This window comes from Aquila chrysaetos, chromosome 3 (assembly GCF_900496995.4).
Source record: "Aquila chrysaetos chrysaetos chromosome 3, bAquChr1.4, whole genome shotgun sequence".
Lineage (NCBI taxonomy): Eukaryota > Metazoa > Chordata > Aves > Accipitriformes > Accipitridae > Aquila > Aquila chrysaetos.
In genome coordinates, this window is record NC_044006.1 from 13,342,973 (window position 1) to 13,358,281 (window position 15,309).

The window sequence follows — 15,309 nt, forward strand, 5'->3', positions numbered from 1 at the left end:
GGCCATGCCCCCCTCCCCGCCCGGCCCTCTTCTCTGGCCTGGGCGGTGCGGAGGGAGGGAGGGGAAGGCTTCGCCTCGCCGCTGAGCTCCGCGCCTGTCGCGGGGGTGAGTCCTGGCCAGCGAGCCCGAGGAAGGATTGGGGCTCTCGGAGGAGCGGCGGGCGGGTGCGGGCGGTACCGCGGGGCGGCTTCGGCTGTCGTGCCGCGGTCGGGTGTCGAGTGAGCTCCCGTCTCTTCTTTTTCTCTTCTCCGGCTCGGCAGCTATTGTCTGCGGCGCTGAGCTGACCAGGTAGGCTGATGCTCGGTGGTGGTAGGGAGACCGGCTGCGCCCCAGAGGCGTGGGGTTTCTGTTGCTTGAGATGCCGTAACGTGATTCGGTGCTAAATTGCTGCTTTTCCTGCAGAATTTGGCTGCTCGTGCCCCGTCGGGGAGTGGGGTTATTGTTTCAGCTACAGCCCCCCTACTGACATCTCAAAGCTGTCTTCCCTGAGCCAGCGAGAAGAACGTTTTCTGGTAGTCCCAAGGCTTTTCTCTTTTCCTTTTCCACCTAGTCTGTGTGCACTTAAAAACATGTTGGCAAGAAGGACTTAATCTTGCAGCTGAATCGCTGGGAATGCCCCCTGTCTCTATGGGATTTCACTTGTTTAGGCTACTTGAATACGTTGGACTCTCCGTTAATCTCAGTTCAATAAGAAACCTTATTATCTTGAGGCAGTTGCCAAAATGCCACAATTCAAGTTAAAACTGTTTTACTGGGATCATCACCGCAAAGAAGTAGATGAACTGAGGTGAGTAGGTAAACTATCTAAAGGTCACGTAGAATATTGCTGCTTCTCACATTGCATGGTGATGTTTTAAAGCCTGGTGATGCCAAAGTATATGCTTTGGGTAGGTTTAGTCTGTGTAAATATACTTGGAATAGCTTTAGCTTGGCTGGGCTGGCTGTTGCTTGCAATGTCACTGTAGTAGCAGGGAGGTGCCAGCATGCAAAACCTGATTGAGAAACCTACTTTGAGGGTTACTGGTTCCTGTGGAGTTCCCCAGTACCGCAGCTATGCTGATGGCAGTAGTGGTTTATACCTGGTTTTCCTGTTTCTGAGCTCTGAGAAATAATGCACGACTAAATATTTGGCTGGTAAGAATAAAACTTTTGTGTGTGAGTTCAGCTAAAAGTAGTATGGAAAGGCCATTTTGGCTCTGCTGTGGGTCCGTGCTGCTTGCAAGAGGTTCGTGATATATCAACCTGAGCTGGAGAATGGGCACAGACCTACAGACATGGGGACTCAGTTTGAAACCTGTAGACTTCGTGCTGTGGTCCACCTTTGTTAAAATATTTCTTTCCCTGAATCTAGCTGTAACGCCTGCCCTTGTGCCTCTTTTTGCTGAGGATTTGGAGTTCACAGTGTGCATGTAGCATGACCTCTCAGCTGCCTTGTAGTCTGAAAGCACTTGAATAGCATCAGTGAATTTGTGCTTTAATTTCCCTTCGCTGTTTTGTGCAAAAGCTGTTTTCTGGGCATCAGCAGGAGCATTAGAGCTTGCAGACTTGGATATTGTAGCAGAACTGCCAGTGTGATTGTCTGCAGTGACTGCAAATAGATTTTTTTTTTTTTTTTTTTTTGAATGAAGGCTTTTCTGTAGTTTTGGATTTAATTCACCTGTAAGGTCTCTTGTTCACCTGGTGCAAAGCATCATTTCTTATATGCACCCAGCAGCTTCCATCCCTGGGCACTTCTATACTGTAGCAAGTGTGTAGTTTTTTTAGCTGAAAAAGTTTGATACCAAAACCTGGATTGAACATTTCCGAGCACAGCATTAGTGGGAGCTGTAGTTTGGTAGTTTCTTTTGGCTGAGATTAAGCCTCCTGGGAGGTGGAAGCCTGCATTTCTATATACCAAACTGTACCATAGATGTTTTATGACCTTTTGCACATCTCTCTTTTTTTTTTTTTTTTTTTTTTCCCTTCTTATTTGTAAAGCATTTACTTTGCAGGCATGTTACAGAGGTGGGGGCTTTATTAAACATAAGACTGCATTGGAAAGCATTTTACACTGAAAAATGTAGATACCCATTTCTTTCTCCTCTGAGCCCAAAACTCTGGAATAAGTTGGTAAAAGATCCAAACTCTAATCTACTGTAAGCTCAAGTGACCTAATGTGTTTTGATGGATTTAAGCGATAAACATGTCTGAAAGTAGTATGTCAAAGCATTTTGGGATAAGGTCTTGCAGCATGTTGGGATCCCTAACTTGTCAGCTGGGCCTCTCTTAGTAACAGCTGGCTGAGCTGTGGCTGTTTACATCCTTCTCCTGGAGGAGTCATGGGATGATTTAAGTTGGCTGACATCTGTTTTTAGTAAAGAGGAATTGGGGTTCTTGGGTCCAGCTGCATGTAGGAAAATAACGCTGAAGATTTGGCTCATGGTCCCTTGTGCCCCAAGAGGGCGCAACGGCAGCAGCAGAGCTCTTGGTTTAATCGAGACACGTTTTTTGAGATGGTGGTTTTGATGCTGAAAGGAAAAACCCCTAAGTGTTGTTTTCCAGTTCATAGCATCTTTGATTAGTTGGATGGAGAATCGTGTCACTTGTCAAAGCTTTATAAATTGAAATGGGTGAGGCTCCAGCGTGCCTTAAGGAAAAATACCGCTCCCTGCGAGTCCAGGGGAGTGCTGAAACGGGGGCCCACAGAGGTTGTGGCACCTCAGCCCTTTGCAAGACTCAACTGGCGGAAGCCCTCGGTGTCCTGGTCTAGCTTCTGTTTTGACCTTGCTTTAAGCAGGAGGCTGGATGAGGTGGTGACCTGAGGAGCCCTTCACATGTGCTTGCGTGTGTAAACTGCTCTGCGGAACAGTGCCCTTCCCTGTCTGCGTGGAGCAAAGGGCCCCCCATCCCTTTAGTGCCTCGTTAAAAATCACTGTGCAACTTGCGCTGGGGTCCTCTGCTTTGGCTGGGTGAGGAGGGCACTAAAGGTTAGAAGTGTACATGCTGTACACTCTTAGCTTTTTTTTTATCCTTTAAAAAGTTAGAGGCTACAACGTATGACTGAGAATACAGTATATTCTAGCTTTGTATGTCTTTTAGGCTCTCAGTTCAGCAAAATGTTTGCTTAATTGGGGATGTTATGGCCCATATGCTTCTATTCCAAGCAGTTTAAGCGCTTTCAGTTGGAGACATAAAAATGTCTTAGTTGTGACATGGTGTTTGAGCCTTCCTGCTGCAGATGTAAAATCCATATGGCAATGAGTCTTAATTGAAACCTGCTGGAGTTATTTTTCTCCTGCAACATATTATATGAAATATTTTTTATGCAGCTGGCTTGAAAGGACTACCCTTAATTAGATATTTCTAATCAATTAGTGCTATTCCTTTCTGTAATTCTGTTCCTTTCTAAGAAACATGGTTTTGAGTTATATAAGGCACTTTGATTTGATATTCTACATATCAGATATGGCCTGTATGATTTATTCATTATTTTATGCCATGGACTTTAGGTAGAAGTTGTTCACCGCAGCATTGTTAATCAGTAAGTCCTTCCAGGTGCGTTGTGTAGTGAAAAGCTTGTCTGAGATCAGAACTTGTATCTTGAAAAGTTAGGTCTCTAAATAGATTTTTAGATTCAGATGTTTATAATACTTTGTGGTATTCATTGCTGTTTGGTAAGACCGTTAGGTCAGTTTGCAGGGGAGTATGTTTGGTGATTGCAAAGAAATTTGGAGAAAGAAACACAAAAGCTGATGTAGCTTAAAGCATATTCCCCAAAGTAGATGACTCTAAGAGTCTGGAATGTGTTGGTGGGAGGCTTCAGTTTTAGTGAGATGTTGCTCCATGCATGCAGGAGTCCTTCCCCTCCTAAATAATTGTTTCCATCTGCATAGCTTATTCCATCAGCCCCAGGGCTGCTAGTGCTGGGACTGTTGAGCTGTCTGCAAAATTTGGGTCTCTTGTGAAAATGAGGATCTTTCTCACTAAATCCTGTGTGCTAGCTATGTATGAAGGGAACTTTGCTGTTGTCATACAGAAAAATAATAGGGCAACCCTCACTGGGGGACCTTTTAAAATAAACAATACTCTGGTCTTTTTTTCATGTCTCTTTAAATTTTTAGAGGGAGAAGTTTCAGGACCCTTGAATCTTCTTGCATAATGTCTAGCAAGCCTATTATTAATTCACTAGTTGTCTGAGAGTTGTTTAGTTTTTACATGATATGTAATTTTGTCCATCTATGACAACTTGCAATGTTCCTGGTTACTTGAATTGAATACTGTGGCTTATGGTCTGTGAGATGGCCATGTGAACATACACGCTGCCATCGTATGGTGGAGCCTGAGCGTAGGAAATGACACTGAATGCAACATACAGTTGAGACCTCAGTGTTTCAGTAAACAGCTTGGCTGAGACCCAAGCACACTTCTAGTGCGTTTGTTGATTTTGCGGCACTAATGTACTTATCCCTTTGTCCTGTTTTGCCCTTTTATAGAAGGCTCCTCCTAGGATGATGGACTGTTAGCAGCGGATGTTGGTACCGACACGTTACTGTCGTGTATATTGGGAAGGGACTGCCAAGGAGGTGAGAGCAGTGGCAAGAGCCTTCTCGACCGTTATACACTGATGGTTCAGTGGTAGCGTAGCAGGCAGGCTGTGCACTGATGAAGCAGTGACAGGAGGCTCCTGACCAAGAGCTAGCATTTTATACTTCTCAGTTATCCCTCCCTGGGTCACCTAATGAAGCATAGGAGAGACATAATTGTAACTAAGAAACAGGGGAAAGGCACAAATGCAGAGTACTCTTCACTCCCTTGCCTCTGCACTCTTCTCTCTGAAGGGTGTTATTTCTGAATTAGTTGAGGTCAGTTAAGTGCCTGTTTCCCAGAGGAGGTGGCTTAACAGATGTATTTTTCCTTAATCTTCAGTTCTTGGTGAACCTTCGCTGGGCTTAGCCTGCGGTGGATGTGGAGAGCATACACACAAGGAAAGGAAGTCTGCATGTTGGGGTAGTGGGGCATTTGAAGGGCTGTTCTGTAGCACTGCTGGTTTGGGAAAATGACTTCTGTGTTTTGGCTCTGAAGCTTGTGCATGAGGCTGTCTTGCTGATGGTGGTTGCCATTCAACTGCACTCAAAACTTTTTCACCATTGCTGCCAAATAAACAGTTATGCTGGAGTCCTGGGAGCTCGGATTTCTCGGTGTCTCTGTACATACACAATTGAGCATGCTGCCAGTGCTTGAACCCCTATTTCTCCTGCTTGATCATACACCTGACAGCCCTAACCAAGTGACCGACACTGGAAACGAAAGCGGTATTTCTTGCCTTGAGGGTGTGTGTAGACTCTTGAGTGAACAGGAGCCTGTAACTCTTGCAAGGTCCATAGCAGGTGGCCAATATATAATGGAACTGGAAGGATATCCTCTTTAGGCAACGAATAAATACAGCTTTGCTGATGAAAGTTGTTTTTCTCGGTCAAGGTAAAGCTCAGACAATGTTAATGTTTGAAAACAGCAGGGCTAACACAGTGGAAGGAAATCCTTGCATGCCTCATAGCGGAAGGTGGACATGAGGCTGCAATATATACATCCCTGCAGCTGATCTGAGATACCGTTGTTTTGGTCAAATATTCCAGAATCCTGGACTCACTCCAGCTTGTGCATAAGAAAGGTAAAAGTAGATAAAGGTAACAGCTGTATTTAGATGCAGTATTTCCTTTGATTAACAGGAGAGGAAGGATACCTCCTGGGAGCTGTCTTAACGATATCCCTAATCCAAGAGTTTCAGAGTTCATTCACTTCGTGCTTCCTACGCTCTCTTGGCCAGCGTAAAGCAGGCACGAAGCTGCCGGATGTTTGCAGGCCAGGAAGAGTTTGGAGCAAGCACAGAGCTGCCAGGTCAGTTGGGAGAATTCAAGGCTTTATTAAATACCAGCACACATTGTGGAAAAAGCTTTTTGGAGAATGGCTTTTTGCAAAGCTTATTCTAGCTGCAGTGATGTGTTAGCTGGAAGAAAATGGGCAAATCTATAAGTAGGACCAAGGAATTGCTTCTTTAAGGCTTTCCTGTGAACTCTGCTAGTGAGGTTTGTGCAATTTTGTAATGGATTAGCATTGCCTCATTTTAAGTGTCAACAAAGCAGATGGCAAAGAAAAACTAGTCTTTGTAAAGGTCAAGAAGCTGCTGCTTGGTTGCTAGCTGGGGATCTATGAATATCATTTAACCCTCTATGAGTACTTTTTCTGACAATAGTACTGAGTCAAGTTTCATGGTTCATTTGGACCTCTCAAAGTTAGAGGAGGATGTACCCTGTGAATCCAACTTTAGTACATGTGCTCATTAGGTAAAAATCAAACAAGGGCTCAGTCCCCTTTCAATGGGCTGGTGTAACTTGTTAATTCTCTAATTCATTACTTCACTAATTCACAAATTCACTAACTCTCATGCTTAGGAGGAGGCCAGTTTCCCAGCTGACGGTGAGAATGCTCATCCTTCCTCCTCAGTCAAGCTGTGGGTGTCCCAGTATTGCAGTGTGAAGCCTGGGAGCCTCAGCAGTACAGATGCTGATGGGTCAGCTTGAAAGCTTTTTGGGTAAGGTGATGTACTTACACCTTCCATCATGAAAGTTTGGTTTCTACCATTCCTGTGGGTTGTTCCAGTTAATTCTGAAGAGTTTCAGTCTTATCAGAAACTGCCCAACAGTTGTTTTTGCACAGCTGCAAGGACAGCAGGTCTTATCTCCTCCTCTCCTTTGTATCTGGTGTACGTGTAGCTCTTGCTTTAGCCCAGTGGTGCTGCTCCCAGCATAGATCAGCTGAGCTGTGTCAGCATGAGCTGTGTGTTGGGCCAAAAAACTGAGCAGGAGTCGAGTTGGCAGCCACAGTCAAGTGATGCCTGTGTCAGAAAATGTCCAATGTACGGAAGTTTGGTTGTTTAGACCAGCCTGGTTAAAACATACAGTCCTGAATGTCAGTTTGGTTAAAAGAGTTCATCAGACTTACTAGAGCTGTGAGGTAAAGCATAGTTGCTATAGTTCATCTGCTTGTGTATATGTCTTTAGATTTACTTTTATGAAATCTCTGTAGTTTTCAACTCACCTGTGAGTCTGAATTGAATTTTTGCTTGTTTAGCTTGTTGAATTCACTATGCTTATTCAGCGCATGATCTATGTGCTGTCTTCTTTTTGCCTTTGCAATAGCACTGTGTTACTCTGAACTTGCACACTGGGTGTAAACTGAAGAATAAAAATCTGTCTTGCAACATCACTTGACATTGATACCTGAGACTTCATATGTCTGATCTCCTCTTTGGCCCTGCAGTTAGAGCAGTGGGGTTTTATAGAACAGTAAACAGCATGTGGGGATTTACAGACAGTACTCTAGTCTCTGACCAACCTTTGAGATGATCTTGCACAACTAACCTCACCTGCCCTGTGTTCTTCCTTTAAATCCTGCACTAAAGCTGTTTGGAAATGTCTGTAGCAAGCTCTTCCATCCCCTCATTGGCCCCGAAGTCCTAGATCATGCCTGTAATCTTCTGATGCTGTTTTTCATGAAGATTTGTGTAATTAAACTCTGTCATGAATATTTTGGAAAAAGAAGCCCTCTCCTAATGAGTTAACAAACTCTTGACTGCTAATAGCTCTGTAAGAGCCCTGAGCTGTATTGTGCAATCAGGTTCAGCATCTCAACCAGTTTTGTTCCAGCTGTTTCATCGTTTATAGATGAAACTAGTACAAACAAGCTCTGTGTGGTGACTTCAGAGCAGGGTGCCAGCATAGCAAAAATAGTGATAGCTGACTTTTTTTAACTTCTGAGCCTTTAAAGCAGCAGCCCGGTTCTGTTTCTGTCCCAGCTCTCTTCTAGAGGACAAATGAAGAGAATGCCCATAAATACAAATCATGTGCCATTTGTAATCTCTCCACACACAGAAAAGTTTGGATTTCTCCTGATAGACCTGTTAAAGAGATGACAAAGTAGAACAGAAGCCTGTTAGGATAAATGATGGCACTTTTGAGTACAAGCACAACTGTTGTTTATGAGTGGAATAATTGGCACTTACTGTTGCCTGACTGCTAAATAAGAACTTACGCTACTAGGCTATATTAAATTTTCTTTTTACTTTGGAAGTAATTGAGTAATTAGGATCTGTAAAAATGCTACTGTCTTTGAGAGGGGGGTATCTTTCTGTTCCCCTGCTCAGAGGCTGATGGATGTCCTACCCACAAATGAGCACAGTGGCATTTCATTCGCAAGTAAATGCTCTATATCCACGTGCGTAGGGACAATGTGTGGGGACCTTTCTGGTCAGTATTTTTCCCTGGATCATGAATTTGGAGTATTTAGGTAAGTGGATTTATTTTTTATTGTAATCATTCAACAAGACAAGCTTCAATAACACATAGGGGGTTCCAGCCTAATCTCTGAAGTAGTTTCAGCTAGTGTGACCCAATATAAAAACTTCTGGGGAGATCTTTAAAACTATAAGATACTAAAATCTACCACCACCACCCCCCCTAAACAAGACATTGCTTTGAAAACTGCATTTGTACTTAGTCCACACTCTGGTCTTTAGGTGTTTCACTTTTAATCTTAATAAATAGCATAGTTCTGTAGCTATGATCAGGTCACTCCTACTTTTCTCCTCCCCTTGTCTTACCATCCTTGCTAAAACTCTAGCTTATCTGAGTCAAACTATCAGTAGCTATTGTTTAGCTGTCTCATAACCTTGGTAGTTCTGAACCATTTGCTCTGCACTGCTTGTGGGGCCATGCTATGTACATGACTTCTCTTTCAGGAGTGGATGTTTGGCATTCTTTGGGCAGTAACTCCTATGGGATGCCCGAAAACACACTGACTCATGGTGAGTTCAGCCCATGGAGCCCATCCCGCTGCTTGTGATTATGGTGCAGGAAATAAACAACATGACAACTATCTATCACATCTTTGGGCTGAGAACTGGGGCAGCAGAGTAAGACAGTCCATTTCTGACACTCTTCCTATTTGTAGCTCTGTTGCCCCATCCATTTCTCAGAAGGGAACAGAAAATCCAACTTGCAAAAATCAAAATGAGGTTTGTGAAATGGGCTGGAAGGTGAGCTTGGGAATTTGAGCTCTTGCATATTTTTTTCTATGAAAATTAAGGAGGTGCAAGCCCTCCGTGAAGGTGGTGCTGGGGGCAAGCTCTGCTACGTGGACTCCAGTCCTGCATGAGCTCGACTGACACGGCTGGACTGGCATGAGATGGTGGTTACTCATTGCAGCTGGGGAGGGACCTGACTGCTGATCCTCTGTCCCATCTGCCTCTCTTCTATCACACCTTAGAAATGATGTGTAGCACTTTGTCAGCTGGTTGCAGTGATAATAAGTCCCTGTGTTTGAAGGAAGTGAACAAGCAGCTTGGTGGTTATTAATCTGGTGCCTGTCACTTCTTTCTGCCTTGAGTGTCCATCAAGAAAGATATGTTTTTTGCAAGGCACAGCACCTGGTAGATGTCAGGCACGTGTTTGAATAGGGAGCTAAACAAGGTCATCCTCAGAAACCCGCTAAGACTTCTAATTTTATACAGTCTGAAAATGCCCAGGAGGCAGAAACATACTCAATTTAAATTAGTAAGTCTTGGTTATTCATCAGAATAAGTGTTTTTGTGCATTAAGAATAGCTGCTGTGTCTTAGCACTTCCTCCCATTGTTACAGCTCTTCCTTGAGCAGTGGAAATGTTTTGGGTGGTTTAAATTACATTTACAGTAGTAATTAGGTTTAAGCAACTTTGCAGTTCGCTTATCTAAATATACATCTGTGTCTAAAGAGCGTATGATTTTCTTCCTTCTCCTTCACTCTCCCACGCCACAACATTGTCAAACAGGGTGGGCAGCTGGAGGCAGTCATGTATCCAACCACTGCCCCGCGCCTGGTGGAGATCTCTGCTCAGAGTTGCTACTTCTGACGGTAACGTGACGAAGTGGCTCTGGCTTTGGCTGCCAGCCGGCTAGTCCCGCTCTGCTACAGCATTGCATCTCACGGGATGCCAGGGGTCCCTCCTTCGCCCCATGTTTCTTTCTTTTCTCTTAAATGTGAGACTAATAGCCATCTGCATGCAAACCATCTCGGCTCAGGAAGCATCTGTTCTCACTGTTTGTCCACCGCCTGAAGTACTAATCCTCCGTTCGTCACAACTCTTGGGTGCAGTAAAGCATTTAAAGTGCAGTAAAGATTGCGTGCTCTGACATACAGCTTGTGGCTGCAGGCAGGTTGGGTTTTACAGTAAGGAGGGTCTGACTGTTCATCATTGCGCCTGAGCCACCCTAGGTGTGGGTAGAGCAGGGAGGGTCGAGGGGGTGATGCTGGGCAGTGAGGGAAGGTGATGCTTTACCTCTCCGCTTGCGCTGGGTTGATACCCCAGCTCCCATGGGCATGCCTGTATCTGTCCCAGGAGGATGACAAATCAGGTCTCGTCTCGTGCAGTAAAGTCACGAGCGGAAGCACTTCGTAGGGTCTGCGTGTTGCTGTGGTTGTTTCTTGGCAGCTGTGGAGCTGAGAGATGCTCGTTTGATGTCCCAGCTCAGGGCAGAGCAGAGCCAGCCGGGGTTGCGGGGCCGGCTGCTGGGAGCCGATGCCTGTTACCCAGACGTGATCGCCACGTAGCGCTTCGCCCCGGGCCACAGCCTGGGTGCTGCCTCCCTGGCAGACTGGGAACAGGCTGGGACTTGGATAATCTCACCGCCTCGGTGACTCCAGAAACTGTAATAATCTCTTAATCTTAATGCGTCCACGTGATGGCTAGGTAACGCTACTTGAGGGTTTTCTTGATATGTGACCGAGTGGAGGGGAGATAAATTATTTTCAGGCTTTTCTAATATTATGCGCTCTCTAAAAATACACCTGCTGGAGAAAAAAAGACTTGTGTGTTAGGGATTTCAGCGACATTCAGGTTTTTCTGCTCTCCTTCACATTGCAGTGTCTTTCACTTGCATTTGATTTTCATGGTAACAAATTACTTTGGGGATGCTTGAAAAATGTAATGCTGCCGTAAGATCTCGTGATGCAGCTGGTGAACATTGAGTGCAAGCTGACCTGAAGGCACTGATGCTGAGCTCTGTCAGGCAGTGTTCAGAGGCAGGTCTCCCAGGCTGGTGGGGTCCCTGTGGTCTGGCAGAGGATTCCTGTAGTCTTCAGACCTCCAGTCTGCATGTGCTTTGCCCAGCTGAAATTCCCAATTATCCAAAAGCATGTCGGATGTTTTCCCCTCTCCTTTTTGGTCCTGAAAAAATCGGGTTTACTGAGCGAGCCAAGTCATATCAGTTTGGCAGGACATGTAGATACCTTCAGAAATAACTCATGCACTAAAGCTGCAACCATAACAGTGTTGGGTCTGGACCAGTGATTCATCTGAACTAATTGGCTGCTGAGAGCATTGGTATGTCCATTTGTCTCCATATTTGAGTAAGATTCAGCTCCTGTGAGCCAGATGAACTCGTCCTAGTGAGCTTGGCTCATCTCTGATGACGCCAGAAAGACTGTCATGGAGCATGAAACATGCTGGAGAGCTCGAAATGAGAGTTGGAATATTTATCCTGATTCACTCCGTCTGAAAATGCAGACTCAGTTGGCTTTGTGTCCTATTCCTCCACCTCTTTTCTCACAAGCTAGGAAATAAACTTGCCGATTATTCCTCTCAAATGCCATGAATAACCGAAGTCCAGACAGGAGTGAATATGTGAAAGGCTGTAGATGGTAGTGCAGCTGTTATTATCCACAGAGATCTTAAATTTTCAGTAACACTTGCGTACTGCTTTATATGAGTATTCAAAGCTGCATGTACTATTAAAGAATTCTGTTTTCATTCTGGATGCTTTAAATTCTCCTCAGTTGTGCAACAAGCCTGCCTATGTTATTACTGCTGTGTTAGAAATCTGTGACAATGAAGCTTGCCTGTACAAGTGACTAGCAGCCTGTCTGTCTGAAAATCGGCCAGTCAAAAAGGACAAGCAGCTGGCTGAAGTTATTAAAAGAAATGTAGTGAGGAGGAACGTAGCTGAGAGAGAAAAGACTTGTAGTTGTCGGCTGTTGTGCCCAGCTACTTGCAGTACTAGCAGCTTAGATGTGCTTTTCCGTACAGGAGAAGGAATGGCCTGAAACCCAACCACTTGTGTCAGGGCAAGGTGTGCTTAGTGGGAAGCCTTTTGGAAAGGCTGAGTGCTTCCTGGGGAGAAATAACGCTTTCCTGAGTTTGTAAAAACAGCGAAGCTTAAAGCAGCGACATATCCTCTCATAGATTGTTGTTGTTGTTGTTGTTGTCGTCCCTCCTTGCTCTCCTCTCCCATGTCTCAAACCCTGGGCAGTTTGTGTGGTCACATATGATGGTGTATGCTTCTGTCCGATGTAGCTTTGCAGCAATCATTGTCTGTGTACCTGAATAAAAGCATCAGAATTGTTTTGATTTGCTTTTTACATGTTGCTGAGGTCTTTATTATTGGATGAATTTTTGTAATTAGATATTAGGAAGAAGCTCTTCACTGTGAGGGTGGTAAGGCACTGGAGCAGGTTGCCTGGCGAGGCTGTGGATGCCCCATCCCTAGAAGTGTTCAAGGCCAGGTTGGATGGGGCTTTGAGCAACCTGGTCTAGTGGAAGGTGTCCCTGCCCATGGCAGGGGGGTTGGAACTGGACGATCTCTAAGGTCCCTTCCAACCCAAACCATTCTATGATAATATGCCCCCTATGTATAATCCAGTGCTGTTGTAAAAGCTGTGGCTCGTGGATGGGCTTTGGTTATAACTGAATTTCACAAGCAGGTACGTTCTGCAATTTATCTTGGTTTGGAGCTGATGGAGGAGGAGCTATATGGGTAACCTGAGTTTTGAATTTGATCCCTTATGATTCTCATGAGAACCACTTGTAGTGAATAAGCTAAGTAAGAAATATAACACACAATGTATGTGCAAGGCCTGTGGTTTTACTGGGAACAGGAACGATCCAGGGGAGGCCAGCTCTAACTCCAGCTGTACACAGGAGCTTTCCCAGAGGCACTTTCAGTTACGTGGAGAAGGACCCACCTTCAGCGGGGTGCCTCCTTCTCGGTGGAGGGCTGTCCTCTTGGTTTGCTTCACAGTGTCTAAAATTTTGGGGGGAGGAATAACATTTTGCAGGAATTGGGGGTAAGGAGAAAAAAAGAGGGGGGGAAAAAGATTCCCATTAATGTTTTTGCATACTTGGCGTGGGGAGTTGTAAGCATCCCAGACCAAATATCCTCCCTCCGCCTGCCTCGGGGGGCTGGGCAGCGTTCCTTCTGCAGCAGATCGGCTGCATGTTCACAAGGTGGAGTTAAAGCAGCTTGACTAAAGCTGTGGCTGGAAAAATAGCTGTGTTAATGTGTAAGGAACAAAACTGAGACGGCCTCTTTGCATGCTTTTGTGAGGGGTTTTCTCTAAAATAGCTGCTGCTGGCCTTTAAGATGTTGGAGGCAAAGCAGGCTAAGCCATAGACCCAGCCTTACTGGGAATATTGGAAACACGGAGCGGGGTTATTACGTGTGCTGGACAAGCTTTGTGTGCCTTCATTAAGGAAACTTTAAATAAATGACTTGTTGTCCCTTTAACTTCGGGATTATGAATAGTAAATGTTAGAAGAAAGGGAAATTACAGAAACACTGTGGAAGGAGGTTTGGTGGAGAGAACAAGAAGGAAAGGACAAAACCTGTTTGGGATGGCTCTGGGGATTCTGATTGCTTTAACCGTTTGCTTGCTTGTGTGTTTCTTGTTGATGAGATTTTAAAGAAGGATCTGGATCTTGCAAAATATTCTCTGTGGGTGTTTTGGGCTTATGCTGCTCTTTCAACACCAGTGTCTTACATCTAGCTGGGATTTACTCACTGCTCAGCTAGGGCAGGAAACGCTGAATTTGCTTTTTTAATAAGCGCTTGGGTGTTTTGCTGCTCCTCCTGAGTCCCCAGGGAGATACTCTGCGCTTTTCTTGATGTTCTCTTACTTCAGAGAAGTACAATTTTGAAGAGCGAATACGCTGTTTGACTCCTCCTTCCTAATGCTGCTTTTGGGAGTTACTTTTTCACACGGCTGAGGCTTGAGTTAATGTTTAGCAAGCCTCAGCTTCAGCCCAGGCTTGGAAATAACTCCTTGCTCTTTTCTGCTTACTCTGAGCGCTGGATGCTGACCGTGGGCTGTGTCCTTCAGCCCACGTCCCAGGCGTGGGTGGCTCAGCCTTGGGCACTGCTGCCTTGAAGACGCAAGTGGATTTACCGTCGCTTCTGCTCGGTCCGCCCAGGTGGGTGGATGTGGGGAGGGAGGAGAGGATGCTCACGGCCACCCGATCGGCACCTCGCGGGTGACAAGGAGCAGCGATTTGTTATCAGTCGCGAGGTTCGGCAGCCGCTCCTCGGCTCGACAGTGGAGGGGCACGGATGGACTGACCGCCTCTCTCCTCCCCATCTGGCCATGGACAAGTGTGGCACGTGTGGCTCCAGGGTGGCCAGAAGTGGGATCCCCACGCCCCGGGTGGTGTTGGTGCCTGCCCAGCCAGCCAGCTGTGCCCGCCTCGGCAGCCTCGGCAGGTACGGAGCGTGGTCGTGGGGTGCAGCGGTACGGGGTGATCACTGCTCTCCTTCCTCCCGAAGGCAGGGCGTAAAGGCAAGGCAATACTTGGGGGAGGATAGGTGGAAACAAGGTAAATTTCTGGAGGTGGGCAGGCTGTAATATGCTCTTTAAAACTGTGTTTTGACTGCCTTGATCCTGAAATGAAACCTATTAAAAAACCTTTTTTTTTTTTTTTTTTTTTTTGTGTGTGTGTATTAACTCTATAATTGGGATGCGTGCAGCAAGCTGTGGAAATGGGACCTGGGGGTGCGTGCGTGCCTGGCGGGGCTAAAATGCAGACTGTGTGCTTCCTTGTGATTCGGTGGTAATGCTGCCCTGACAGCTTGTGGGGTTTGAGGGCTGTTCAGTGATTTGTAGAACTGTATGAAGGTAAGAACTGCTTATTTATAAATATCATGCAAAGCACCCATGCTAAAGGACAGAACTGAAAATTTAACCACTTTGCTTGACAAAGACCGTACTGTTTGTGTGCTTACTGGACATTAAATGACTTAAGACTTCATCTAATGTGTATTTACATCAGCTTAGAAGTTGCATCAAGTTTCAGAACATTTCCCTGCTGCACTAATTAAAACCTGTTGGTTTTGTGTGAATGTACTCACAGTGATTTTATTTCTAACCATAGCTCATATTTTCATGTTTCTGTCTGACTTCGCATTTTTCCTAGTCGGCTTTGACCTTGTGTGTAGAAGCAAGAAAGGAAAACTTTAAAAGGTCCCAGGCAAA

At 45.4% G+C, this 15,309-nt stretch overlaps 1 protein-coding gene across 5 annotated transcripts in view; it reads left to right on the forward strand.

Annotated features, from left to right (window-relative positions):
• The first annotated feature begins 18 nt into the window (after nucleotides 1-18).
• ARHGAP40 (Rho GTPase activating protein 40) overlaps nucleotides 19-15,309 on the forward strand; it is a 43,857-nt gene continuing 28,566 nt past the window's right edge. Inside the window, exon 1 of one of the 5 annotated variants that reach the window (XM_030010304.2) lies at nucleotides 19-105. Coding sequence is in view for 2 of the 5 variants with exons in the window: in XM_030010302.2 (XP_029866162.1) it covers nucleotides 14,263-14,540 (278 nt within the window). In the remaining 3 variants the exon portion in view is untranslated. The other 4 variants (XM_030010306.2, XM_030010303.2, XR_003922840.2 and 1 more) reach the window with 4 other exon arrangements.